The 26,029-nt window shown below is 38.9% G+C and overlaps 1 protein-coding gene across 1 annotated transcript in view; it reads left to right on the forward strand.

The window, feature by feature from the left end:
* Positions 1–26,029, forward strand: part of LOC112154119 (proteasome activator complex subunit 4B) — a 42,401-nt gene that overhangs the window by 9,390 nt on the left and 6,982 nt on the right. Inside the window, exons 7-41 of the mRNA XM_024284775.2 lie at positions 88–162; positions 267–389; positions 463–555; positions 673–851; positions 1,758–1,844; positions 1,987–2,173; positions 2,535–2,624; positions 6,285–6,349; positions 6,542–6,692; positions 7,503–7,601; positions 7,703–7,772; positions 9,182–9,249; positions 10,421–10,624; positions 12,095–12,252; positions 13,876–13,971; positions 14,041–14,096; positions 14,193–14,249; positions 14,334–14,389; positions 14,487–14,585; positions 14,681–14,743; positions 14,853–14,948; positions 15,070–15,201; positions 17,096–17,305; positions 17,383–17,519; positions 18,122–18,175; positions 18,655–18,784; positions 19,993–20,074; positions 20,346–20,499; positions 20,913–20,979; positions 21,064–21,189; positions 21,457–21,609; positions 21,744–21,848; positions 23,873–23,964; positions 24,068–24,199; positions 24,310–24,512. Of these exons, the coding sequence (XP_024140543.2) occupies positions 88–162; positions 267–389; positions 463–555; positions 673–851; positions 1,758–1,844; positions 1,987–2,173; positions 2,535–2,624; positions 6,285–6,349; positions 6,542–6,692; positions 7,503–7,601; positions 7,703–7,772; positions 9,182–9,249; positions 10,421–10,624; positions 12,095–12,252; positions 13,876–13,971; positions 14,041–14,096; positions 14,193–14,249; positions 14,334–14,389; positions 14,487–14,585; positions 14,681–14,743; positions 14,853–14,948; positions 15,070–15,201; positions 17,096–17,305; positions 17,383–17,519; positions 18,122–18,175; positions 18,655–18,784; positions 19,993–20,074; positions 20,346–20,499; positions 20,913–20,979; positions 21,064–21,189; positions 21,457–21,609; positions 21,744–21,848; positions 23,873–23,964; positions 24,068–24,199; positions 24,310–24,512 (3,949 nt within the window). The remainder of the gene's footprint in view (positions 1–87; positions 163–266; positions 390–462; positions 556–672; positions 852–1,757; positions 1,845–1,986; positions 2,174–2,534; positions 2,625–6,284; positions 6,350–6,541; positions 6,693–7,502; positions 7,602–7,702; positions 7,773–9,181; positions 9,250–10,420; positions 10,625–12,094; positions 12,253–13,875; positions 13,972–14,040; positions 14,097–14,192; positions 14,250–14,333; positions 14,390–14,486; positions 14,586–14,680; positions 14,744–14,852; positions 14,949–15,069; positions 15,202–17,095; positions 17,306–17,382; positions 17,520–18,121; positions 18,176–18,654; positions 18,785–19,992; positions 20,075–20,345; positions 20,500–20,912; positions 20,980–21,063; positions 21,190–21,456; positions 21,610–21,743; positions 21,849–23,872; positions 23,965–24,067; positions 24,200–24,309; positions 24,513–26,029) is intronic.

The raw sequence follows: 26,029 nt of genomic DNA on the forward strand, positions 1-26,029 counted from the left end.
TTTGTATCTGTTCTTGGAATATCAGACTTCACTTCTGGGAATGTTCCGTGGACTCACAATGATGGCTCGCCTGATTTTATCTTGCAGCACCTTGTGAACCTGTTTGCTCGCCTGGCCAACGATAACATCGGCTATGTGGACTGGACACCTTATATTCCCACAGTGAGTCATTAGCAGAGTTATACTGTATGCACGCCCATGTGAGCTTGTTAGTGTGTTTGACTGGAGATCCATGTATGCAAAATGAAATTACTGTTTGTGTGTAGATTTTTACCAGGATTCTGCGCAGTTTGAACCTTCCAGTTGGAGTCAGTCAGATTGTGGCTCCTCGATATCTTACCAACTCATATGACATTGGATATTTGGTTTTATGGATAACAGCTCTTCTGGTATACAATCTTTTTTATTTAGGTTTGGTAAAAACTGCATTTTGGTAATCATGTTCTAACGTATATCTTGCAGGGTGGAGCAGGTAACCCTGCACAGAAAGAGCTGAGCTGTTTGTTTAACAGCATTGCTTCCTTTTACCACCCGTCGAATCACGGCCGCTGGCAGGTAGCTCCTTTCCCCACGCTCAGAAAGTGATTTATCCCCCATACCATTCATCTAACATCTCAGTAAAGAGAGCACTTTCCTCTTGGAAACGCCAATAACATGAATGTCTTGCGGCAGTCTCGACTCATGCGGCTGCTTCAGCGTCTCCCGGTGAGTGTTGTGCGCCGCATGCACAGGGAGCGCCACGCCGCATCAAGCTGGATCACAGTGGTGCCCGAAAGTCACAGGCTAAGTGATGCAGACCTGCAGGAGTTCACCCGCAGCCTCACTGGAGCTGCCCTGCTGGCCATGTTTAGGTACTTCATCTGAAGAGATGTTTATTTTAAAGGGTAACCAAACAGGAAAGTTGGAGGCTGACTCCACCAATAGCTGAAATTTGTCCTAGAAAACGACAAAAGTTCTTGGATTTTGACAAAACATAATCCTTATATAAAAGAAAACTAGGAACGATAATTGATGTTAGTCTCTTTCAATTTTAAGTTCCTTAGTTTATACAAGCACACTTACTCACACAAAGTATTTATTTAAGGAGTTAAACACACAAAATTTACCTTTTTAATGACCAAAAAACAATGTATTAAACTTAAAAAGATGAAATAAATTAAGTTGCAAGAAAGTCTGAAAGCAAATCTTGTAATTCCAAGTTTTCTGGAAAGCTATTTTGCACAAACAGGCTGTGCAATGACATTAAAAAAACAACAAACACAGCACAAGCCAAACTTATGTGGGAAGGCTGAGAGAAATTATTTATATCCAGGAAGATTCATATAAAAAAGGGGGTGTTACTGTGGGTAGAAGTGGCTAAAAGCTGTTTGCTTTGTCTGGGCCAGTCGGTAGTTGTTTGCCAATATTTAATAATCGGAATATTTGGAGTTTTTTTCACTAGAAATTTAAGTTAACAATTTTCAAGCACTTTTAATAGACACATGTGTTGCTTTAAACAGATATCAAGCAGAAAATCGAGCATTTTCTGTCTTTTGTCTCCGCTCATCATATCAATGTTCAGCGGCTTGTAAACATGTAAACAGCCGCTGAGGACGCATCTAGTTATCTAAGCGCTGAGCCTCGTTAATGAGTCGCTGGATGCGCTCGGCCTCAGCCGCAGTGAGCATAATCTGCACAAAGACAGGTCATCTCTGATTATCTGCCTGTTGTTGTCCGTGCTGTTCTCTCCTTTCCATCCCTCTCCTCTGTGTTTGCAGTAAAACTGGCAGCACAGACGCAGCTTACGCCTTCCAGAACCTCGCCCTGCTCACGCCAGAACTGGTCATTCCCCCTGTACTCGAAAAGTACGACTTATGAACATGCATTCACATTGTTATTCGAATGACTTCATGTGAACTAATTCAACACAATTGTCTTTATGTGCAACCTCATAATGAATCATCTCTCGTCTTCTATTGTTTCGTCGTCACGACATGCGCACAACAGGACGTACGCTGCGATGGAGACACTGACGGAGCCGCACACCCTCACTGCAACACTCAGCTGCATGATTGGCATGGCACGGAGCCTTGTTTCCCCTAACAACCATTACCCAGAGGGCCGTGCGCACGTGCTCCCACTGCTCATGGGCTCTCTCCCAGGGATTGACCCCAATGACTTCAGCAAGTGCATGGTAAATAATGAATGAGTTGATTAGTAATTAAAAAGAATTTTAGACAACTAGACAGTGTGCATCTTGTTTCATTGTCCTTTTGAATTCCCTCCTTGCTTTCTGAGGTTTATCCCATTAATTATTCCTGAAAGTTGAGTGAGCTACTGAGTTTGAAGAACCTACAATTACTTTGGCTTCATTGCTTGCTTTAAGCAATCAAACAGACCATTTTTTTCTTTTGCTGCACCCATCGTCTTCATGCCTAATTAAACTTAACATAAAAATAAATGAAGGCATCTGAAGAATCGTACTTGCCAAGTAGTTTAGCATAAACCACGATCACACCAGGCGACATAAATGGATCTGTTTTGCCTCCATCCAGATTACGTTCCAGTTCATCACCACCTTCACAACTCTGGTGCCTTTAGTGGATTGTTCATCTGCTCCCTCTCAACGTTCTGATCTCACAGAGGTAAAAGGAAATCACACAGACTGCACACGAGGAATATGATTGTTTGTTGTTGACACACTGACCTGTGAAATTCAGTGGAGATGAATGTCTTTTATGTGCACAAATGAAGGTAAAAAATGGGTATCTCCAATGCAATCAAGCTTCACAAGTTTCTACAACACAATTTCGGACAACCCTACCCCCTCAAATGCCCATACAATTGGAGGAGTAGGGAGGAGCTGTAGTGGTAGGGGAAGAATTCGAATTCGACCCAAGTCTTTCATAAATCAGAACAGAGTTATGAAGAAAAAAACCTAGATTTGTGAGATTTGTGCCACTTTGACATTTTGCACTAAGCCTCTTCCCACTGTAGGTGGTGGACATGGGCTAGCAAACAGTAGCAAAGAAAAAGAAGAAGAAGCCCCTTCCTGCTTGTCCAGTGTGAACACCATGGTCTAAATGTGCATTTGAGAACTTGGTTTTAGCGTCAAATGCCCGGTGTGCACGTAACTTAACAGTCCCGATCAACTGTAATCATTTACATGTCTAGTACCAACATTTTTTTACATTAATATAAAGAAATAAACTCTTAAGACCATTATTTCGGCAATAGAAATAAAACTAGGGTGTGGTTTGGAAAATATTTGGAGGCATAGACTAAGACAAAAAAACAAGATTTGGGGCATATTTATAACATTTTTTGACAAGTAAGTTTTGATTAAGAAACAGGCTGTCATTGCAGCTTCATAGATCCAGACTGACCATATTTACCACAGTAGTGACCTAATATAAGGGAAACTTATTATACTACTGTCAAAATTCTTAAGGCATTTGGCATCAATTCAGCAGAACAACTTTATGTCATGAAAGCCTCCAGCAGTAGGACAGTTTTCTATCAAACTATATTTAGGTAGTACTTTTCTCTTCTGGTTGACCACTTGAAGGGCTACAGCCACGAGCCACATTAACCCGTTCACACACAGATTCACACTTGCTCATCAAACACACTCGGATGGATGCATCAAGTGGAGATTACGTGTTTACCCCACGGAAAAATGTAGAATGTCAAGGTTAGGAATCAGCAGATGACTCCTCCACCTAATACACTTTAGTTTCCACTCTGACAGAAAAACAAAATGAAATTACCAGCTGTACAGTTGGTGCAGATTTTTTTTCATAGAACCGTCACCTATTCTGACAATGCTTTGCCCTGAAATACCAACACATATGGACAACCTATCACCTATAAACAAAATTATATAAGTTCTAAGAAGAATACTCTTTATAATTTTTGCATAGTTTCAGCTAAAAAGATAATTAAACTACATAAAAAAAGTTTGGATTTACATGTAAAGTAGAATTAGGTTTTCATCTTATTGGGCTGCATGGTGGTGCAGTAGTTAGTGCTTTAACCTCACAGTGAGACCTTCTTCAAACCCCAGATAGAACCTTTCTGTGTGGAGTTTGCATGTTCTCCCCGTGCATGTGTGAGTTTAATTTGTCTCTCAGTCCATAGGCGTAACTGTGAGTGTGCATGGATGTGTGATTGTTCCCATGAACCTGATAGGGATACATGCGGAGGGTTAAGAAAAGGGATGGATTTTCACTTAGAGACTTTGGTATTTCTTTTTAAATCACTTATTTCACTGTCTTTTATTTACTTTACTTATTGTAGTTTATTTTTAAAATACTGCTTAAATCTAGCATTGATCCAAGCTATTTTACCAGGTGCTTTTGCATTTTTATTGTTTACCAATATGAGCTGGTTTTTCTCAAATTTGGCATTTTTACCAAGTTTAGCTTTTTATTAATTTTAACTGCAGTTTTTTTTTCAAATAAAGCAAGTCTTTGCAACAATGTAATTTTTTTTTGCTCCTATTTTAACTTCTATGAACATTTGTAGGTTAGTTGAGCATTTTTTTTTCTTTTGTCAGTATTTAAACATGCACTTTTGCAGGGCGAGCAGTTTCTCAGTTTTGTTTTTTCTCTGTAATTGGATCGAAAACAAATAGAGTCTCAATTATTTCTGTGTTTTAAAATTTGTCAGTGTTTATAGGTTTTTTTTATTTATTTATTTATTATCTGGAATGGAATTCAGGCGCTTCTGTTGAGTTCACGACTTTTTTACAATCACGGTATTCAAAAAATACTTATAAATAATGATGATGAAATGCTTTCCCTTTTTTCTGCTAAATAAAAATAATAAAATGGTTCATAATTTTTTTAGTAAGTGCACTAATGTCTAATTTTCCACTTGCTTGACATTACAAATAGCCTTCCTTTGTCTGTGACTGAAAGAATAGTGACTCAGTCTGTTTTGCAGGATGTTCAAACATCCAACTGTTGTTAGTTTAAGTAATGTATACATCAGGGCAAAAATTAGGTATATAAATTCAATATTGATTTTTTTTTTTCTCAACCTGAACCTCCTTGTCACTTTGAGGTTTCTTGAAGCAGACAGGTTTTTTTTGCCCTCCCTCCAGCTTTTGTGCTCAGCTGACCATTTCATCCATATTTAAAAGGAACTCATTGTGTTTCCTCTCAGGCCAGCAGGGAGATTTAAACCCTCCTTCCTTTGGTCAGGATGTGGGCATTCTTCCAGATTGCTGTGTCTGATAGACCCTTAACACATTACATCCAAAAGGGCTTGTTTAAAGCAGACTTTCAAACCCTGAGGAGTTTTTTCAATTTTCCCTGGAAAACCTTAAACCTTTTTTTCTCTTCAGCCACTGGAGAAATTAGGAACATGGAATAAACAAGGGAAGGTCAGCTGCTTTTTAAACGTACCTTTGTAAACCTTAAAAAAGTTGATGCATTTCTCCAAAATGTAATCTCCTCCATTATTTTCCTTCATTACGTTGATCGTGATAACAATTGAAAAGTTACAGCATGTTAAAGATTTTGTGTTTGAGCGCCACAGTTGTTGTGCCGAAGTACGCCCCCCTGCCAAAATGTGTATCTCCAGTCTCAGACATCGTTGATTTGCTTTGTAACACTCATATTGTGTCCCCAAAAGCGTCAGAAGACATTATTGTGGGGCTTTATTTTCTTTTTTTTTTACCACATATTATACGTAAGACAATGACAGCTTCTTCTGTTTACAAAAAACTGCCTTTATTTTAGTAATTTAGGATTAGAAACGCAATTTATGAAAGGGATTTTGTGATGGAAACATGAAACAATAGACAATTATTAAATATTTGTAGTTTCTACTGCAAATTATTGGGGGGCACAGGTTCAGAATCTGTGCCCCCTCTCATTTCACAAAGAAAATGTGTAAAAAAAAAATGCAAAAATGACAGTAAGCTCACAAAAGTAATATAAAATCTGTCGTGGTCATCCTCCTTCTTCTTACGCTTTTTGGGGCAAAATATGACTGTAATGAAACAAATCAATGATGTCTAAGAGCAGGGATACACACTTTGGCTGAGGGAACATACCTTGGCACAACACCTATAACACCTTAAGTGTTATAAGGCTAAAAAATCTGTCCTGCAGACAAATCAGAGGTCACTCTTTCTCCCAAAAGAACCCAAAGTTTACAGATTTAATCTTATTCCTTAGCTCAGCTCTATTACTTAAAACCACACACTTTCAAAGGATTCTTCCCTCTTTTTGTCACTTCTTTTAAAAAAACAAACCTCCAAGGTATTTTTCGCTTATATTATGTCTCTCCTCCAGATTGAAAAGGATCTGTGTTTTGCCTCTGCTGGGTTTGAAGACTTTGTTCTGCAGTTCCTGGACAGGTACAGATAGATTATCAAGTCAGATTGGAACAAGTGAAGCTTTGTAGTGAGCCTGAGCACAAGATAGTCTGAAAAATATATTCTCTTCCTTTCAAGTAACACTGCTTTTTAGCTTTGCCAATCATAGCGCCGCTGACATTTTTCTTGCTGACAAGTGACTTTAGTATTTGTGCGTCTTTTGTGTTTGTGTAGGTGTTTCGCTCTGATAGACAGCAGTACGTTGGAACAGACGAGAGATGAGACGGAGACAGACACTCAGACTCATCTGGAGAGTCTTGTGGAGCTGGGACTGTCCTCGACTGTGAGCACGATCCTAACGCAGTGTTCCACAGAAATCTACAAGGTAACGCATGAGTGCGCTCACACGGTGGCTTGTCTTAGGGCTTCTCTAGTGATAATCAAAGTGAAAAATCAGTTGCGACAAAGAGCCTCCTGGTGTGTCGCCTCATGTTGCCAGTGTCTGGGCAAAAAATAGAGCACTTCAAGACATGGAAAGGATGACATCAAACTGTCAAGTAGATGTGTAATCTGTGCTGCGCGCCTTACTGAATGAATGATGGAACACGTGGCGCTGCTGCAGAAGGATACGCTGAAGATAGTGCGTCTGATGCTTCCAGAATGTTCAGGAAGTTGCCCACAGGCAGCTTTGAAGAGTCAGATGCAGTTTTGGTTCAAAAGTATGTCAGGCTTTACAGATAAGCTGAGCAAGGGATGGATGCTTCTGGTATCTGTGTCACAGATACAACCATAAAAGCTTTTTTTTGCAGTGCAGAAGTCATTTCGAGGAATGTTTTCCTTAAAGTTGAGTCATCACGATGGGATGTTTTGACACTAAATGAGGTTCTGGTGCAGAAGTGCCACTGACTCCCAATTTTCTGAGGTTTTATAGATACTTTATTCTGTCATCAAGTAGATTCCAACTGTGAAAACTGAGGCTAGTCCTGAAATCTAGACCATTCGTTTTTTTTGCATACAAATGTGATGCGTTATAGTCAATAAATACATACAAAAACACAAAATTCTTAAAGTACAATGTTGAAATATTCAAGTGCAATGCTTATTTATGAGTTTAGGATGGTGTTCATCAATAAAGAAGCTTTTTTATGTGAAAATACAAACCTGAAAGGAATCATCTTTCTTTTTATTGCCTCAGGTTGCACTTCAGAAGCTATATAACTTTGCCACGTCCAGCATTTTTGAGACGTGTGTTTCAGGTCGGATGGTGGCTGACATGTGCAGAGCTGCAGCAAAGGTATGCTTGAAAAAAAGTCTTGTAATATTTGTGGTTTTCCTGCATGATTTTGTCGTCCGTGCGCACCTTTTAATGTGTGTTTGCACGCCTCTCGTCTGCAGTGTCATCCTGCTGAGTCACTCCGTCTCTTCGTCCCTCACTGCTGCAGCGTCATCTCTCACATTACTGACAGTCAGTACCACACTCTGCATGTCGTGCAGTTCATTATATAGACTCGCTCTTACCGCACTCACAAACAAACAGTTGGGGTTTTATAATGTGCTGCTAAGTCATAACTAATTAAAATAAAACTTTAAAGCTCAATTTTGAAAACAAAAAGGGGACTTTATAGCTTGCAAGAAGCAGATGTGTACTGATATTGAAGTAGTTTAATGCTGCAGAACAGCTTTGGCACAACTTACTGGACTGGAATCCTCGTTAGATGTTCTTGCAGTCTATACAGGATACAGGAAGCAGTTTTCAAACAATATTTTTTAAAATAATAACCACATAAATACTAGAAACTCCAGCAGAAAAATCCAAAGTAATGATAAAACACATAATTCATTTCATTTTTATGTTTTATTCCTTTAAATTCGAAGTCTAGATCTAGATTGAGTTTATATATTCAGCACTGTTAGGATTTAGTTTGTTAATTAACAATCATTCATCATATTTACTGAGTTGTTTTCCACCTAATATTTTCTAATTATCTACAGAGGCTCATTTTTAACCCTTTATTAGCATTTCATTATTTTAGGTCTATCATCACAATAATCATATAGATTTGCTGCTTATTTCAGCTTCACGCTTCCATTTTTTACTTTACATTAAATTAAATATGTTTGCATTTATGTGATGATTTCCCTTAGTTGGTTTTAGCTCGCAGAGTTTTGAAAAAATGAAAAGAAAAATTCAACAATTTGCGGGCACCAGCACTGCTGCGTCAGCTAAACGGATATGCCGTTTTATTTGAGAGCTTTATTGGTCTTTTATCCTCTTCCCCCGGAGGTCTCTTTACCGTCACAAAGTCAGGTTCTGTTGTAAAAAAAAAAAAAGCAACTGACACTTTTTGCAAGACTGCCAACTGTAGCGCAGCGGCTCTGGAGGCTTGCATCATTTTCATGACTGGAATGGACAGGGCTTTTTGCTGAGGCTGCAATTTGATCGTTTAAAATGTTTTTAACAGCTTTGGAGTGTACTGACTCATTGTTATGGAGTGGATCTACTCTGTTATTTCTGTAGAGGTGTTCAAAAATATGTACTATGAATGAACAAGATTGCATTTTGAATATTAATTTAAATAATACATTTTTTCACCCATTCCCTGGCTCCTCTAAACCAATAAAGCTCATTGATTAGTTTGTTTAAAAGTTTGGTGTATAGATGCAGGTATTATTTCCCCATGTAATATCTTGACAACTATTAGAAGAGTATTTCTGCAAGGTATGAATTTAGTTAATTTATACTCACTGTTTGCTATAGAAAGGAACACAGCATAACAGTGTAGTAATAAGTAAAATTGAAACAGTTATTTCTGCTTAACAGGAAAAGAATTTCGTTAAAACTGTCTATTTTTTGAAATTATTTTGTTAACGCAGATGAAGAACTGCAGAATGAAGAGGAGCTGGACAAAGAGCTGCTGTGGAATCTACAGCTCCTATCAGAGGTGAGAGGACAAAGGGTTAAACCATTCAAATCCAATCAAATCAAATCAAATGAAACTTTATTTATAGAAGCGCTTCTACTGCTTTGCGCAGCTCGAAGCGTTTTACATTTAAAAGAACAAAAACATCCACAAGCGTTAGAGGAAAAAAAACAATCCTCCCTATAACCACTCCACCCCCAATCCCCATCGCCACTCCACCGCCTTTAGAAGAGAACTGGACTGACCTTCTGCTGTATCTCTGGTAAAACATCTTCAAAACATCAAACATGGGAAAATTTTTCTTAATACAGTAAATCTGTTTATCATTTTTTTAAATCACATACTTTCATTTATTACCTAACAATTGTTGGAAAATAGAAGTACTAAGACAAAAAAGAGTGGAAACCATGATGCTCCTCCTTATCAATAACATTTAAAGTCAACCTGCTTGCTTACATTTTTTTACAACATTTAAACTCACTTTGATTGAAACAAAGTTGCACCTAAACAATAAAGTTCTATCCCTAGATGATTATAATTAGTCTGGATTAGACCAAGAAAGAGTAAAAATGGAGACATGAACCTGAACTCGTTTTATCATTAAAACTAGAGAAAAACTCAGAAACTTGACTAGACTGACTTCATGTCTGTTTGCTGCAACCTGCAGAAATGTATTACATTTTTCTTTTGCGGTGTGTTTGATGAGTTTGGTCACCCAGGCATTCAGGGACGCATGACCAGACTCACAATTCCTTTGTTTACTGTTTAATATGCTGTTTTAATAAGTGTTTATGAACCTTGATGGCTATAAGAATTCATACTAAATAAAGGATATTTGCTGTGAGACCATAATGCACAAACATAAAAAACAAAAATGAGATGACTGCTCAAATACTTAAATTTGTACAAATATTTAATAAATATCCCTCTGTATTTTTTGAAACATTGACAAAAAGGGAGATTTTTTTGCAGTGTGCACCCTCGTGGTCATAAATATCAGAGTGTTGCTGTTAACCTGAACATATTGACACTCTTTCAGTTTTGCTTTATTACCCTCGGGGTTTGAAGCGAGTCAGAGTGAGCCAGACGCTGTGATTTATTGGACGGCTTTAGTATTTAAGGTGCAACTCTCCACTGAATGGATATGAGTGTGTCTGTGTTTTCATGCGCGTGCATTTGTGCTACTTTTAAGGTAACCCGCGTGGATGGGGAACAGTTGTTGAAATACCAAGGGGACCTGGAGCGGATCCTGTGCGTGTGTGTGCGCCTGCGCTGCAAGCGCGCGTACACTCTCGCCTGCAGTCTGCTGGAGCACACACTCCGGTCGCTGTCCCTCATTTATCCCACCGAGTACCGCAGCACCTCTGGAGGCTTTAATACCGACCTCCCCATTCGGGTAAAACACACACCTTGAAACTGCTGCAGCAGCACAAAGAGAACAAAACAAAAGCCACATTATTTAATCTTGCAGGCTGACAGTTAAATTAAATCTAACCGCTGGTGTGTAAGCACAGTTTTAGGTAAAAACAGTTCAATTTTTTTACTGGCTGCCTTCACTGGTATTGCAGTATTTAGTCAATCAATAAATATACTTTTTAGCTCCTAAAGTAACCTCACTTTAGTACACTTTAGGACTGTACAGTGAGTTTTTGTGGGTATATTTGACCGTTAAAGACATGCAGGAGTCAATACTGATAAAACTGGTTAAGGTGGTTAAAACTCTTAGCAGTTTTTGGTCTCTTTGAATCTCATTTTTTGCAGTTTCTGTAGTGGAATAATAACTGATTTTTTTTTCTTATTATCTTCTGATGATATGTTTCAATTACATATATATTCTAGAGAGAATTTGTGTGTGCAGAACAGAAGATTGCATTAGACTAATTACATTTGAATGTTTCTTATTGTTCTAAAAAAATTAGATTTAAAATGCTTTAAAAAATGTGGCATTAAAGTCCCACTCTGATCATCTTTTGATTTCCCAGTGGTCTTTTAATTTTGATTATGCTGTTTTTAGTCAAAATCAAAGAACATGCGTCATTTTCTAGGACATAGTTCCTGCGAAGCGGCAGGAGTTTACTAGAAATCCGCCTCTGAATTGTAGGTGGGACTTCTGGTGCGAAGCTGCCCCACCCCCCTTCCCATCACCCATAACTAAGCTTACACGCTTCCCCGTTGGCCTCTCAAGTCCCCATTGCAACTTTACTGGTGAAAAAAAATTGGTGAGCAATATTGGAACTATCCAGACGTACAGTTTTGAATCAGATACCAGCTCAGGTGAGGAAAACAAAGAATCATGAAATACTCATAAATGCAGTTTTGATTCCAATTTCCATTATATAACTCCTCTATCGTGAAAAAAATGTACAAACACCAAATAGCATGATCAGAGTGGGTCCTTAAGGAATAGAAAGGTCCCTAAAATAGATTATGAAAACAACAAAACAACTAACTCTTTTACTCCGGTTGTTATGGGAATATTATTTTATTTTATCCAACCTGAAATAGCATTTTTTTTTGTACTATTAATATTTTGTAGTGACGCAGAAGCATAAAAAATTTGGCTTTTATTTAGCTTTAGTTTTTTATTGAAATTCTGAAGCTTATCTGATAATGCTTTTCTAACAGTAATTCACGGTCACAGAGTTTGTCTTTTTATTTGGATTTAATTGAAATTATTTCTGTCACAAATCGTAGGTGTTTTTGTCTGAGTTACGCCTTCATAACTGGATTCTAATCCTTTGCAAGTGGTTTCATTATTTAGATAAACATTGCTGTGGTTTTGACTGGCTGTGTAGTTCGGCCTGCCTCTCGTTCCAGTGGAAAAAGTGGCAGCAGCTCTCCGAAACTTTCTGTCTCGTTTTTTCAGGACTGGGGCAGAGCTGGAGATGTGGCAAACCTGGGCGTGTGCTGGCACGTGCCCAGCCAAGACGAGGCGAACTTTGTCTTCCAGTTGTTGTCTCGTCTTCTGCGGCCTGAATTGGAGCGAATCAGACGGCATGTCTCTGGAGATCAGCCAATGTCCAGGTTTACTTTCCTCTACCACAGTTTCATCTTCTACTGTCGCAATTGGGCAAGCATGGAAGCAAAAACCTGATTTCACTTTCTAAAGTGCTCTAAAATTTGTTTTAACAAAAGTGGCGACATATTTGTCCATAAACAGTCACACACTACATTAAAGACTCACTCCAATCACCTTTAGATCCATTTTAAAATCGTTCTCAATAGGGGTTTGGTTTGGCAAGTGTCTGCTGATTTGTATATTTATCCCGATATATCCTAAGACAGTATCGGACAATATTTCACAACTTTTTTAAATCATGACTTAAGAATTATCTGAATATTAATACATTTTTCCCAAAGTTAAAATCATGTTATTTAATGATCAGAATGTTAAGCACTGAAACTGTATCTCATAAAGAAGTTGCTTTTACCCATTCTGCTTTTATTTTGGTAATTTAAGTGGAAAACAAAAGTAAGGCAGAACTACATGTTTGCTTTCAGTATGAAATATCGCCTTAGCAGTATTTTGAATCGATGCATCACCAAATAAAGTATCGCGATATTTCACTGATTGCATTTTTTTCTTACATTTCTAGTTTCTGGTCTTTAAATGCCGTTTTTAGCCAAAAAATTTTTTTAAAACTCTGTCGTTTTCTAGGACATAATTTCTGCAGAGTGGAAGAAGTTCTTTAAAAATTCACCTCTGAGTTGTGGGTGGAACTGATGGCGCAGAGTAAGCCCGCCCACATTTCCCATCAACCATCCCTTTACTAGGGCTGCCACACGCGATTCTTTTAATAGTCAACTAATCAGTAATTATTTTTCTGGTTAGTCGACTAATCGGATCATGCATAAACTGGATGTAAAACACACATCTTAACCTGATATTTCAGTTTTTTATTTCAATTTTATAAATATCTTAAAATAATGAATACGCCCAAGGCATATAATACTGGAACAATTTGTGCCTTTTGTTTAGATTAATAAATCACTCTTGGTAATTTTTTTACTGCTTAAGAATTCTTTTTTTCTACTAATATTATGGTCATTTCTTAAAGAAATTATTTCTTTTTGCTTGCCAAGTCCCCATTAGCTTTCTGTATACTGTAATTGAGTCTCTTTTTTAGAAAGACTACATTAGATATTGAATTTTCACGGACCGCTTACTGTTGTGATTTGTACATTTGTAAGATGTTCAATAAAGTTCTTTAAAAAAATAGTGCATGTGTGTCAAAGACAAAGTCCCTCGGGGAATTAGAAAGCATGCACCACAGTTTTGAGATAAAAAATTAGACGTCGACTATTTTAATAGTTGACATACTTGTGATTAATTAACCAATCGTGGCAACACAACTGTTTACCTACTCGCCAGCCAGCTTACAGCCCCTTTTAACCTTAATATAACATCAATTGTGCAACAAAAATTGCGAGCGATATCAGAACTATCAATCTATAAAGTTTTGAGCAAGATCCCAGTTCAGATGAGGAAAAGGAAGACCTTCATGGATCTATTTGTAACTCATTCACAACGATTTAAATACAGAAATACTCAAAAATTAAGCTTAATTTCCTTAATATATGTCCTCAATTAATAGAAAAATGCCACAAGAACATATTTTCTAGTGTAATGCCGCCTCTCTTTCACAGGGAGGAGTTGTTGCAGAGTCTCGCTATTGTGCAGCACTGCCTTCTGGGAGCTGGAATCATGCTGCCCCCTTTGGATGGACCGCACGTACCAGACTTGTAAGACTTCAATTCTGCTTGCAAATATCAGAGCTCCTTTTATAGCATCATTCACGTTATTTGTCTTAGGGTGCCATCCATGGTCAATCTGGGGGAGATCAAGCTGCATGTGGGCGTCGAGTACAGTAAGCCAACGGGCCTTCTTTCACACACACGCAGCTCAGTTAGCGATTGTGGATTCTGTGTCCATAAGGGATGTCTGTGTGTCTCCTCCTTGCCAGATGATTCACAGGAGAACTACAGAGAGTCCATCTGCCAAACTATGAGACTGCTGCTTCGTGAGTGAAGACTTCCCAAATACTTCTTCAGTCCTCACTTGAGTTGTGACAACACAACAGTAAAATCCATCTTTCTCAATCCAGATCACATCTTGGAGCACTCAGAAGACGACACAAAGTCCCTCTTTGTCATCATTAAGGTGTCTAGCCCTTATGGTGTCTGTCAGGGGTGGATAAAATGTTTGTTTTTTCTGTCCCATAAAAATCTCACAGTGCCCTCTGTTCGTCTGACTGCAGATCATCAGTGACCTCATGTTTTTCCGTGGCACTCACAAAAAAGAATTCGACTCACGTTGGAAAAGCTTCACTCTCGTCAAGAAGTCCATGGAAAACAGGGTCAGTTGAAGGCTTGTTTTGGAGGGATTTCTGTCATTTTCAATCCATCCCACCATGGCTGCTTGTTTGTTTTAAATATGCCACCTCTCCTGCAGCTTCATGGGAAAAAGCAGCACATCAGAGCGCTGCTCATTGATCGGGTTTTACTCCAGCATGAGGTCAGTGTGACAGGGCATAAACGCTACGCAGGGTCACAGACTGAAGCATGCATGACTTAGAGGGGATTTAGTCAGTTTTATGAGCTCAGTGTTGTGTTCTCTTGTGCAGATGAGAAAGCTGGTGGTTGAAGGCAGTGAATATAAAGTGGTTCATCAGGAGCTGCTGTGTGATCTGTTGCTGCTGTCCACCAGCACATACAGCCAGGTACAAAACTAACAAACGAAATGAGAACATCAGCACGAGTCCACATAGGTCTTCGCTCTGAGCAGAGGAGAAACCAGTTGTGGTTTTGTGTGTCTTGATGTGTGCATTTGTACACTTGCAGGTGCGGAGCAGAGCCCAGAACGTGCTGATGATTGCGATGGGAACCTTTAGCTTCTCCTACAGGGACATGATGCCGCGCATTATCCAGCTGCTGTCGCCGCAACACACTACAGGCACACAGCAGCAGTTCAAGGTACCAGACCCAGATTTAGGCAGAAATCCCTTCGTTGCTGTGTGGAGTTTGAAAGTTTTCCCCGTGCATGCGTGGGTTTTCTCTGTGCACTCTTGTTTTCTATCTCTCTGGGGCCCATTGACTGCATATAGAGAACTGGACAGAGCAGGTGTGATGTATCCCCATAGAAAAGGCCTTACCTGTGGCTCCAGCAAAATGAAGCCAATTCAGTCGCCATTTTGCCAGAATATAGACGCTAAAATCTGAATCCATGTTTCTATGGGAACTACTGACACCAATCATGAGTGAGCTTGTTCGAAGTCCACATCCCTTCCACTGAACACGGTACCAGACGCAAAACCAGAACCGGGTTAAGGTTTCTGGTACTGGGTTAGGGTACCAGTTTCTGGACGCGTCCTGAGGAAACTGTGCACATCCGGTACCGCAACCCAAGAATTGTGGACTCTTGATTTTACAAACAGTCAGCACGTCAAAAGAAGACGAGTTGGGTTACTGACAAAGGTCAAAAAGTGAGGCGGAGAGGCTCCTTAACCAAACGTCAATATGTGAGTACTACATGCTTGTACTGAGGCATCTGATTGGTCAGTTTATAAGATGGATAACTTGCAACAAACATAAAAATATGATTAAAGAAATAGGTTTAGCAAGAATATGCTACAGAAAAGGTATCAAGAGTAAAAGTGGTTATTGACTGAGCAATGGTTGTTTATTTCTCTATAGAAGTTTATGGAATTTTGGCGTCTTGGAGCCACCAGGGACTTCTTATTTGGAACGTGAGTGGGCGGGGTCACTCAGTCCAGTTTTCTATATACAGTCAATAGTGTGGCCTTGTGCTCGGATAGGCTCCAGCAACCCCATGATCCCGTTAGGGAAAATGGATGGATGGACGTATACCTTCAATGGTGCTTTTTTGTTTTGTTACACTGACAGAAAACCATTTCTTTAATAAAAAAGAAACAAACAAAACAAAGGCACCACACTAATGCAGATTGTCATTTTGGTCACTAACTAAATGAATCTATGAGCATTTCATGGTCTTATTATAAATTATTTATTTTTTTGGTCTTATTTATTTAGGTGTATGTACATAAAAAAGCTATTTATTCATCATCTTTTACTTCTTTCATGCTATTTTCCATAAATGCCAACATTAAATATAGTTGCATTCATTTAAAAATACATTTTAGTTCATGTTTTGTCTTTTGCAACTTGATTTTGTTTCTTGCAATATTCCTGCATGTTTAGGGTTCCTATAAAACTCAGATTAAAGAACGGTCTGATCTTCAGACCAAACATGGAGCACAGCATCTTCAGTTTTTCATCATATATGTGTGAGAAAATAATCAACATGCTCAAACAGATCCTGCTCTATAGTGTATATATTTTCAACATTCAGAGGTTTGAAAAATGTATGCATATATATATTTATTGTTGCTTCCCAGGCCAGAAGTTTTAGGCTAATTTAAACCTTACAATGTGAGAAAACGCCACAAGAAAAAATGGTCTTAGCCTGTGACAAGTCTAAAGCTTTTTAGACTAATGGGAAAATGTTCAGAGAATTAATACAGTTAATGGGAAACATAAGTTGCAGCCTTCCATAGCAGTGAGTATTGGATTAACATGATTTACTCAGCAGGAACAGCACAGTTTACGTCTGTGGCTTTTTAATTGAAAGTAGGTGTAAATGAAAAATGGTGGAAGATTTGACAGGGCCACCTCAACAAAAACACATTCTTGGAGAGAAGAGTTCCAGACCCAATACGATGTGGCTCTTTTCACAGGTTCTGTACTGTCATTTAAATTTGTCAAAACACCACAATGTCTTAAAATAACCTTTATTTTGTTGGGCAATACTTGTCATTTCCTGCTTCATGTGCTCTCATGACTTTACCAGGGTGCTCTCTACTGCCTTCTCGGTGCACACTGCGGCTTCTCTGTGGCCAGTGTAAGGGACTGGGACTGCGTGGGGGAGGTGTGGCCCGCTCTGGTTCGCTGTGGTTTGTCTCCCTCGATGACTCTGGAGAAGCCGTCCATTGGGTGCTTGCTGGACGACATCACAGACAGGATCCACCGCCAGCATGACACCATCGGGATCTTCTTCACTGTGAGCAGCCCGCCCAGCAGCTGACCATGATGTGATCTGACATGAGGGGTTTATGAACCACATGTGTCCACTTCTAGGTATCTGAGAGTTGTGTCCAGATAGCCAACCAAATCGCACACCTTAAAAGCCCCATGCCTTGTACAGAGATACCCTCCAAAGAAGAGGTGAAGGAGGGGATTCAACGCCAGCGAATCAGAAACGTGGTTGCTGCACGGTAAGATGATACATTAAGTCCAGTAAGAGTTCATTCTTTTTCTTTCTGAGGTTACCTCAGAGTCAGAGGGTGATCTCAAAGCACCATCGTTTGAAGTAATCTGAGTTCTTCCCTTACTCCTACGGCTTCTCCCTACCCCCACATTTAGCCCTCCAAATGGAGGAGTTATGGAAAAATAGTGTCTTCAAATTTGGATGGGACTCCCACTGGATTATGTCATCAATAGTCGCCAGTCAGCTACATTAGCGCGTAGCTTCTAGCACTTTAAAATACATAAAACATTGGTTTTATAACTTCAAAAAGTGCTAAATCAAAAACTCAGTACTTACATTTAAATGTAAACTTGGGTGCTTCAAAGCACACCCACGTGAACAAAAGTGCTTCTACTCCACGGCACAGCACAACGCAGCTCACCCTACCGGCGGTAGAGGGATACAGAACTCAAAGTCACTTCAGTCTACCCTTAACAAATCTATTTCAGACACCCTTTGCCCTTCAAATGCCCCTTCAGTTTAGGAGTTGGGAGAAGCAGGAGGGGTAGGGGAAGAATTCAGATTCGGCGTAAGACTCATCTCCGGTATGTTTTTGTTCTCTTCAAATAGAAAGTATGAGAAGTTGGTCAATGACCTCTTGGACTGCCTTGAAGACAGAGACTTGTGAGTAGCTTTTCCATCTATGAATTGGAATATAATAGAACCATTGGTAAATAAGAACTGGACTAGTATATGTAATATAGACCACAATGCATTGAGTTTGAACAATTTTTTAACAACCTATCCAGATTTTCATCATCAGAACACAGTGGATTTCATAAATAGACGTAAAAAAATAGACTTGATTAGATTTTCACTTCATGAAATTGGTGACGTAATATCCACAGTTTAGACAAAAATGAAAAAAAGTAGTAGCTATGGTGTCCAAATTGCTTTTGAAATCCAGGACACTATACAGTCCCGCACTGTATAGATTTTCAGTAGTTCGGGATTTGGATGGGAATTTGGACATACACCATGAGAGATATTTGTTCTTAAACGTATAAAAGTTATCGTGCTCATAATGCACCATATTGACGGATATATATAAAAAAAAGATTGAAAAAAGAGAAAGAACGAAATGATTTCTGTTTCTATTTCAGGCCCTGGAAGTTTGAGCACATGGCTACAGATTTGTTGGCTCTCTTGCTGAGGGATGATCACCCGCTTCCCCCAGATGCCGTCCTCTACTTCACACAGAGCCTTGTACATGATTCCATCAGCATACGCAAGGTCTGCATTGCCATGTGTTTGTATAGATTTTCTTTTTTTTTTTTATTTGGACTAAAATCCAAACACTTTATGGTAGGATCTGTTTCCCCCCTGGGTTATAAAAATGGAAATGTGGTGAATAAAACCCTTTTTTTTTTCCTCCTGCAGTTTTTCAGATGTAAGATTGAGCTTCCAACACACAATTGCCCTGTGGTTTCTCATGCAAGAGCAGCTTATAAGCATAGATATTGAAAAACCGCACTCACACACAGGTCGAGACAGTGATTGAAGTGGTCTAGAAACAGCTGCTGCGTCCCACTTTTATATAAAGTATAAACTGTAAAGCGTGTACTATATTAATCGTGTTTTATGTTAAGTTTACCAAAAAGTAAACTTACTTTTAGTATATTTCTTATATAAACGCCTCAAATGATCATTTAAGTCAAGTTAAAATTGCCTTTCCTGCCAAAAAAAACAATAAAAGAACAATAAATGTAGTAACATTCTGGTGTCATAACGTTAGCTGCTGATCAATACTGCCAGTTCATAAAGGTCTAACATCTCTATTTTATCTGAAGCACAGCAGATGCTCAAACAGAGCCAAACACAGGAGACAAACTGTCTTTTTTTCACTTACATGCAAACAGGAACTCACATCCCGCTTTGTATTGTCGCTTATGAAATAGACGACCACATGGAAACTCAATGCAGGAGAACGTGCAACTTTTTAAGAATAGATTTCACACTTCCTCGTTAAAAGAACAAATTATTTCTCTCCGTGTCACAGCTCTCCCCCTGCCTTCTGTCTATACAGCAATGCATCATTTTAGTTATCTTTTTAGACCCCCTTAAAGGCCACGTCTTCTCTAATTTGGATATAAGTTTTTTTAAAAACAGACAGGTGCATTCATATGATCGTTTTATTAGATTAATGAAGCAAATAATAAAACTCTCAAATTAAGTTGTATAAATAGCTCAGGAGGCTTATCTTACATGACAGAAAAGAACTTACTTACGGCGGTTTCCTTTTGCATGCAGAAAAAGGAGATAAAAGCACTAAAAGAAAAGGAAACCCCCTGAAAGCACATTATCCCCTCTATAATACAGTTTTACCAGACCTTAAGGTTCTATTCATAAGCCTCTCTGAAAAATGTGGGGCAGTTTATGATGACAAACATGAGGCACACTGCATTACTGCTTAAAAACACTACTTCTTTTTTTGCTGTTAGGTTGCGATTTCAGCAATGGCTGGAATCTTGAAGCAGCTGAAACGGCCAAGAAAGAAAGTGGCTGTGAAGCCGTCGGATTTAAGTGAGTTAATAAGCAATGAATCCCCCTTATTTGCATGAAGTACAATGCTTTTTTGCAGTTCTTTATGTTGTTTAGGTAAATGAAAGATTCATGTGTAGTTATAAGTAATAATTTAGTAAGTTACTTCTTAGAAAGTAGTATACATCTTCATTTGGTGATTGTTAAAGGATGAATTTCTTTACATTTTAAGCCTTATTTGTTTTTTTTGTACAACAGCCAGAAAATGCTAATTTGTGTGTGTTTGGACTACTTTGATGCACTTTTCGCGTAGGTGGCATCCTGGATCCAGAGGGGGTGTGTGTAGGTGATCGTGAGGCGAATCGCTGGCTGCAGTATGACAGCAACAACCTCCCCCTGAGTCAGGAGCAGTGGGACTCACTGCAGTACGTGGAGAAAACCCACTGGGGCTACTACTCCTGGCCGAGGTAAAGCCGAGATGACCAAACGCACAAATTCACTGAACTAAATAGCTGATTGACTGAACTGCCTGGTTGATTTGGAGCTTGTCTTTGTAGCTTTGTGGCCACGTTTGTGTCGGACTAACAGCTGAATGACTGATCTGGGGGGGCTGGTAACTAACGGAGGGGGTTGCACTGACTTCCTGTCATGGCGAAGCCCAGATAAGGCTGAATGAACGACTTACTGCCTGCCCTAAATAGCAGAATTGATGTATAGGCTGGCTGTCGTGGTATGCGGGCGGCTTGCTGACTAACTGACTTTATAATCATCCATTTATCCTTTGTGCTTATTTGAAGACAGTATGTGTCTATCCAGATTTCTTCTTTGTGTTGTTATCTATAAATCACAGCTGCCCGCTTTTGTCTCCCGCTTCTTTCAGAGAAATGATGATCTATGCAGCTTCAGAAAAGCCACAAGATGACCTGCCATACGAGGAAATGAGTGAGGTGCATTCTCAGGCTGCACCACCCACAATATTATCACTGTGAAGCCTCTCCAACGGTTTAAAAACACCTTTTTTTGTCTCGCAGGGTGAAAAGATCGTATATGAATACTTCTCAGATCCTGAGTTTATTGACCAGTTGATAGAGTTTCTGTCGTTGGAGGAGCGGAAAGGAAAAGACAGCTTCAACCCTCGCCGCTTTTGTCTCTTCAAGGTGCAGTTTAAATTCTCATGCTGTGACGATATGACAAGCCTTTTTTTTTGACAAAGAAGTGACACAGCGCACTGCTTCTCACCAAGGCTGAACTCAAGAAAGCTCCAATTTCTTTCATCATCTCCTGTGATTTATTGTTCTCTGTCAGAAAGCGGTTCACTTGCATCAACCAAATGGCTGTAATCTGTCTTTTTCAGAGGAAAAAAAAAAGTATCTTTTTTTTACTTCTTTGCTGAATGAACCTTCACGCTCATGCTTGATTTGCAGGGATTGTTTCGTAACTATGGCGACGTATTCCTGCCGTTATTGTGGCTTCACCTGGAGCGGCTTGCCAGTGACCCCCACGAGAGCTCACAGCGCTGTGTGTGTGAGATTACTGCCGGTCTAATCAGAGGTAGCAAGCACTGGAGCTTCAGCAAGGTGCTGGAAACACACACACATCAAAAAGAACAAAAAAAAAAAAACACAGCACAGGTTTTTTGATAAGAAAAGTCAATATCAATAAAAAACTTTCATTACTGCTTGTGTTTGTGTGTCTGCATGCGTGCGTTTAGCTGGAGAGGTTATGGCGACTTTTGTGCCCTTTGATCCGGACGGCGTTAGCCAACATCACCGTGGAAACCTTCACAGACTGGGGCACATGCATCGCCACAGCTTGTGTGAGTTTATGCAGGTTCTACATACACATTTGAATTGAATATTTTTTGTGTCAAACAATACTTTTGAATTGTTAGTTTTGTTTCTGTTTTTTGGATGTCAATAAATGAAAGCAACCAATGTAAAGCAGAGAATTGTGTGGGGTAGAATTTCTGAATGGTAAATAACTATATCTTTAGTTTTTTTTTAATGAGTACACAAAATGATTAGCATTATTACTAAATGGAACTAATTAAGACTCAGATTTTTTTTTGTTTTGCTTATAAGTTTTTCTACTGATAAAAGTAGTATTTTTGGTATTTTTCTGCATTTTTCTGATGAAGGACATATTTAAAGAAAATCAAGTTTAAATTACAACATCACAATATATCCTAAGACTGTACCAGAACAATTTTTCACTTTTTTTAAATTCTACCTGCATATTAATAGATCTTTCATTGCAATACAATGGGAAAATGATGTATTTAATGATCACAACATTAAGTACTGTAATTGTATACTGATACTGGAAGCTACGTAGCACTGAGTTTCGATTGGGTACCCATCTAAGTAAAATCTTAGTAGTGCACATCTCATAACAACAAAAACCATGAGGCTAACTGAACAATTTAACACAATCTGGTTCTTGTGATATCTTGTTGTTGTTTTGGTCGCGGTGTAGAGGATCTGTGCTGCCAACTAGTGGTCGGGGGTTTAGGTGGAAAACAAACTAAGACGCTGAAGGACGCTTATAAATAAGTAATTAAATATCGTCTTGCATTTGGCAGGCATCTTCACTGTCTATTAAAAAAGAAAAGAACACTTTTTTAAACCCATTTTTATTTGAAACACCATGAGACTCTGCTCTGTTCGTGTGTTTTTACTGTTTAATTGTTTTAGCTTTGTTTTTTTATCTGGTGTTTTTATGGTTTTATGTAATTTATCTATATTTTGTCATCTTTGTTTTAACATTTAGCTGTGTTTTATTGTTTTTGAAATTTTAATGTAGGGCTCCTTGTTTGACCGAGGTTATGTTAAAGCGCCATATAAATCAATAAACTATAACTATAATAAGCTTGTCAACATTTTAAATTGAAACAAATATTGCCAAACAAAATATTGCGATATATTGCTGAATTAATTTCCCCCTACACCCCTAGTAAAAAGTACTATGAGTAGGTTAGTTCTCTCCTCTGAGCTCCTAGTAACTGGGGAGGGGAAGAGGGACGGGGTTGCTCCTCGCCAGTGGTGGATCACTTTGCAGAATTTTTGTACTGCAAAAAAACACAGATTTTTAGATTTTGGCTAAAAACGGTATAATCATGACTAAAAGACCACTGAGAACGCCTTTAAAATAGCTCAAAAGATGATGAAAAACGGGATAAAAACAGCAGATTAAAGACAGATCTGTGACAGTACAGTTAGTAATGTGTAATTTCTTTACAATTTCCAATGAATTTATGGTGGATGAATGTTTGCTCGACCTTCACATATGCTGCATGCTACTAGCAGGAAACTTCAGAACATCCAACTCTCCTTCTTATCACCGCTTCCCTTCAAACTTGTCCCACTTCAGTGGCACTTGTTACAGAACCTTCTGACACCTTTGAAATAAATAAATCACCTGCAATGCAGTTTTGAAGGACATCTTGCTATTTAAGTATATAAAAAAATAAACTAGAAAATTGACTCCCCAACATTTTAAGAGACGTTTTAGCCAAAGTCCAGTGAAATATAACCAATTGGAGAAACATCAATGATTGGTTTGTGCAGAAGTAGCAAGTTTTGAGCAATTTCCATTTTAGTAAGTTGGTCAGTTGATTACATTTGTGAAAAAATAATTGGTTAGTTAAGAAAAGAGGTAAACCTTGGCATATCAGCTTCTAAAATGTGGTTTTCTGTCAAAGCATCGGTTAGATTTAGGTTAAATTTAAATGTTATTTCAAAATAGACTCAAACATTCAGGCAATTACCAACCTGCAAGTCGTTCTCGTGATCTCGTTCTGCTAAAAATGACTCAGTGCTGCTTTTGGATGTTGACCCTTAGGAAGGCAGAGACCCCAGGAAACTCCACTGGCTGTTTGAGCTGCTGATGGAGAGTCCTCTCAGCGGAGAGAGCGGCTCATTCAGGGATGCCAGGTGTGAAAAACTGATGTGGAATGCTTGTAATGACATGAGCTGAAATATTTTGCTGCAGTGAAGCACATCAAACCGTATCTGTCCATCTTCTGTGTATTTTCAGCTTGCTGTATGTGCTTCAGGGAGGCCTGGCCCAGCAGCAGTGGAGGGTTTCTGAACTGCTGCACAGGCTGCTGGCTTATCTGGAGCCTAAACTTACTCAGGTCTATAAGAACGTCAGAGAGCGCATTGGCAGGTAAAGCAGCAAAAAGGATCTAACTTCTTTAAACTTTATTCTCGTTGCTTCTATTCTACGTGTTTTACTCTTCGTCTTGCTGTCCTCTCCTCACTTACCCCTCTCTCCAGTGTCCTGACCTATATCTTCATGATAGACGTGGCCCTGCCACACACCAGGCCCACATATTCCCCCCACGTGGCAGAATTTGTCACTCGGGTCCTGGAGAGACTCAAGCCGCTCACATCAGAGCCGGAGATCCACAACCACGTCCACGAGGAGAACACCCAGGAGACAGATGAGCGCACCCAGGCTGTCAAACTGCTCAAGACAGGTCAGAATGCGGATGCTGGACTGTTAGTTGTGTGGAGGATGAACGCGGCGGAGGCCACAGATGACTTAGGAAACACACGACTCCTCCACATCTTTCTTGATGAAAGAGAAGTTGAAAATGTCTTTTACTTAAGAAAAAGTATTGAGATGCAAATTGAAAGAAAATTGATGGTGTGCAGTTCTAAAAGGATTCATGAAAGGAGTTCAAAACAGGTCTTGGCAGCCGCATTTTATCATTAAATTGTGGCTCGCTCTCGGCTCCCGCAGGGTTACCGTTTTGGTTGCTGGGGTGCAGAGAGGTCTTTCTGGACACTTGCAGCTGTGGTGACCGTTTCTCTACAGACTGACTGACATTTCTGCATTGGTGCAGGACGACCTCTTGATGAGGCTCCACTCATCCTGTAGCACACAGCTTGGTGTCATTCTTGCACAGATTTGCATATTGAGTATTCAACAGCGTTTAGGGTTATTAATGGTAACCATAATCTCTTGTACGTGCACGTGAGTTTAGAGAATATATTCAGAATAAATAGGAAGACAGAAATTGTAGGCCTTTCTGAAAGAAATGAGATTACGCTGAAGTCATTAAAGGTGTCAAGTAAAAAGGAAAATGCATCATTCCAAAAAAAAACTGGAAAATAAAGTGGAGGTGCCTTTATTTTATTATTTTATTGCACATCTTGAGACAATTGCTGTAATCTAAGGATCTTCGTATGTGTCAATGAAGCATCTGTTTCCAGGTATTCTAGTTAATCTCTTGTAATCAAACTGCTAAAAACATGTCAGGTTTAAAGATGCCTTCAGGTTTCCTCTCCTCAACCAGATGTTCAACAGGATTTAGATTTAGATTAACCTCATGGATGTCCAATGATTTGTTCTTAGAGATTCACTCCCATGAAAATAATGTTTTTTATGAGAGACCGTAAGAGACTTAATTCATACTTTCATTCACACATACTATATGTATGATAAAGTTTGATAGTATGTTTGAAAGAAAGCATAAATTAAGTCTCATACGGCCTCTCATTGCTTTTGATGTTTTTGTGGCATTTTTCTGTCAACAGAAGACATATATTAAGAAAAAAAAATGCTTAAAATTTATTTTTAATTTTAAAATTGCTGTGAATCAGGAGCAAACGACAAAATGTGGTTTGAAAAACACTGTATTTGTGTCCTATCTCGGAGCTCTTAGCGATGGGGAGGTTGCTCTGTGCAATAGGTCCCGCCCACAATTTAGATGTGTTTTTTTAAGGAGCTACTGCAGCTTTTTTGCCTAAAATCAGCACAATCTTAACCCTAGAACACTTTCACTATAAAAAGTTACACCATCACTTTTGTCAGGTAATTTTTACCTGATATAATAAAAGTATTTATCATAAAAAATAGATCAAAATATGGCAACACACGATAAATTAGAGTAGTTTTCTTTCATTTTTAACTGTGGTTTCATGTAACAAAATGGAAAATAAAAGCATAGGAAGATCCCAAAAACATGCCTGAAAATTACTGAAAAATTAG

Source organism: Oryzias melastigma, linkage group LG19, assembly GCF_002922805.2.
Source record: "Oryzias melastigma strain HK-1 linkage group LG19, ASM292280v2, whole genome shotgun sequence".
NCBI classification, from domain to species: domain Eukaryota; kingdom Metazoa; phylum Chordata; class Actinopteri; order Beloniformes; family Adrianichthyidae; genus Oryzias; species Oryzias melastigma.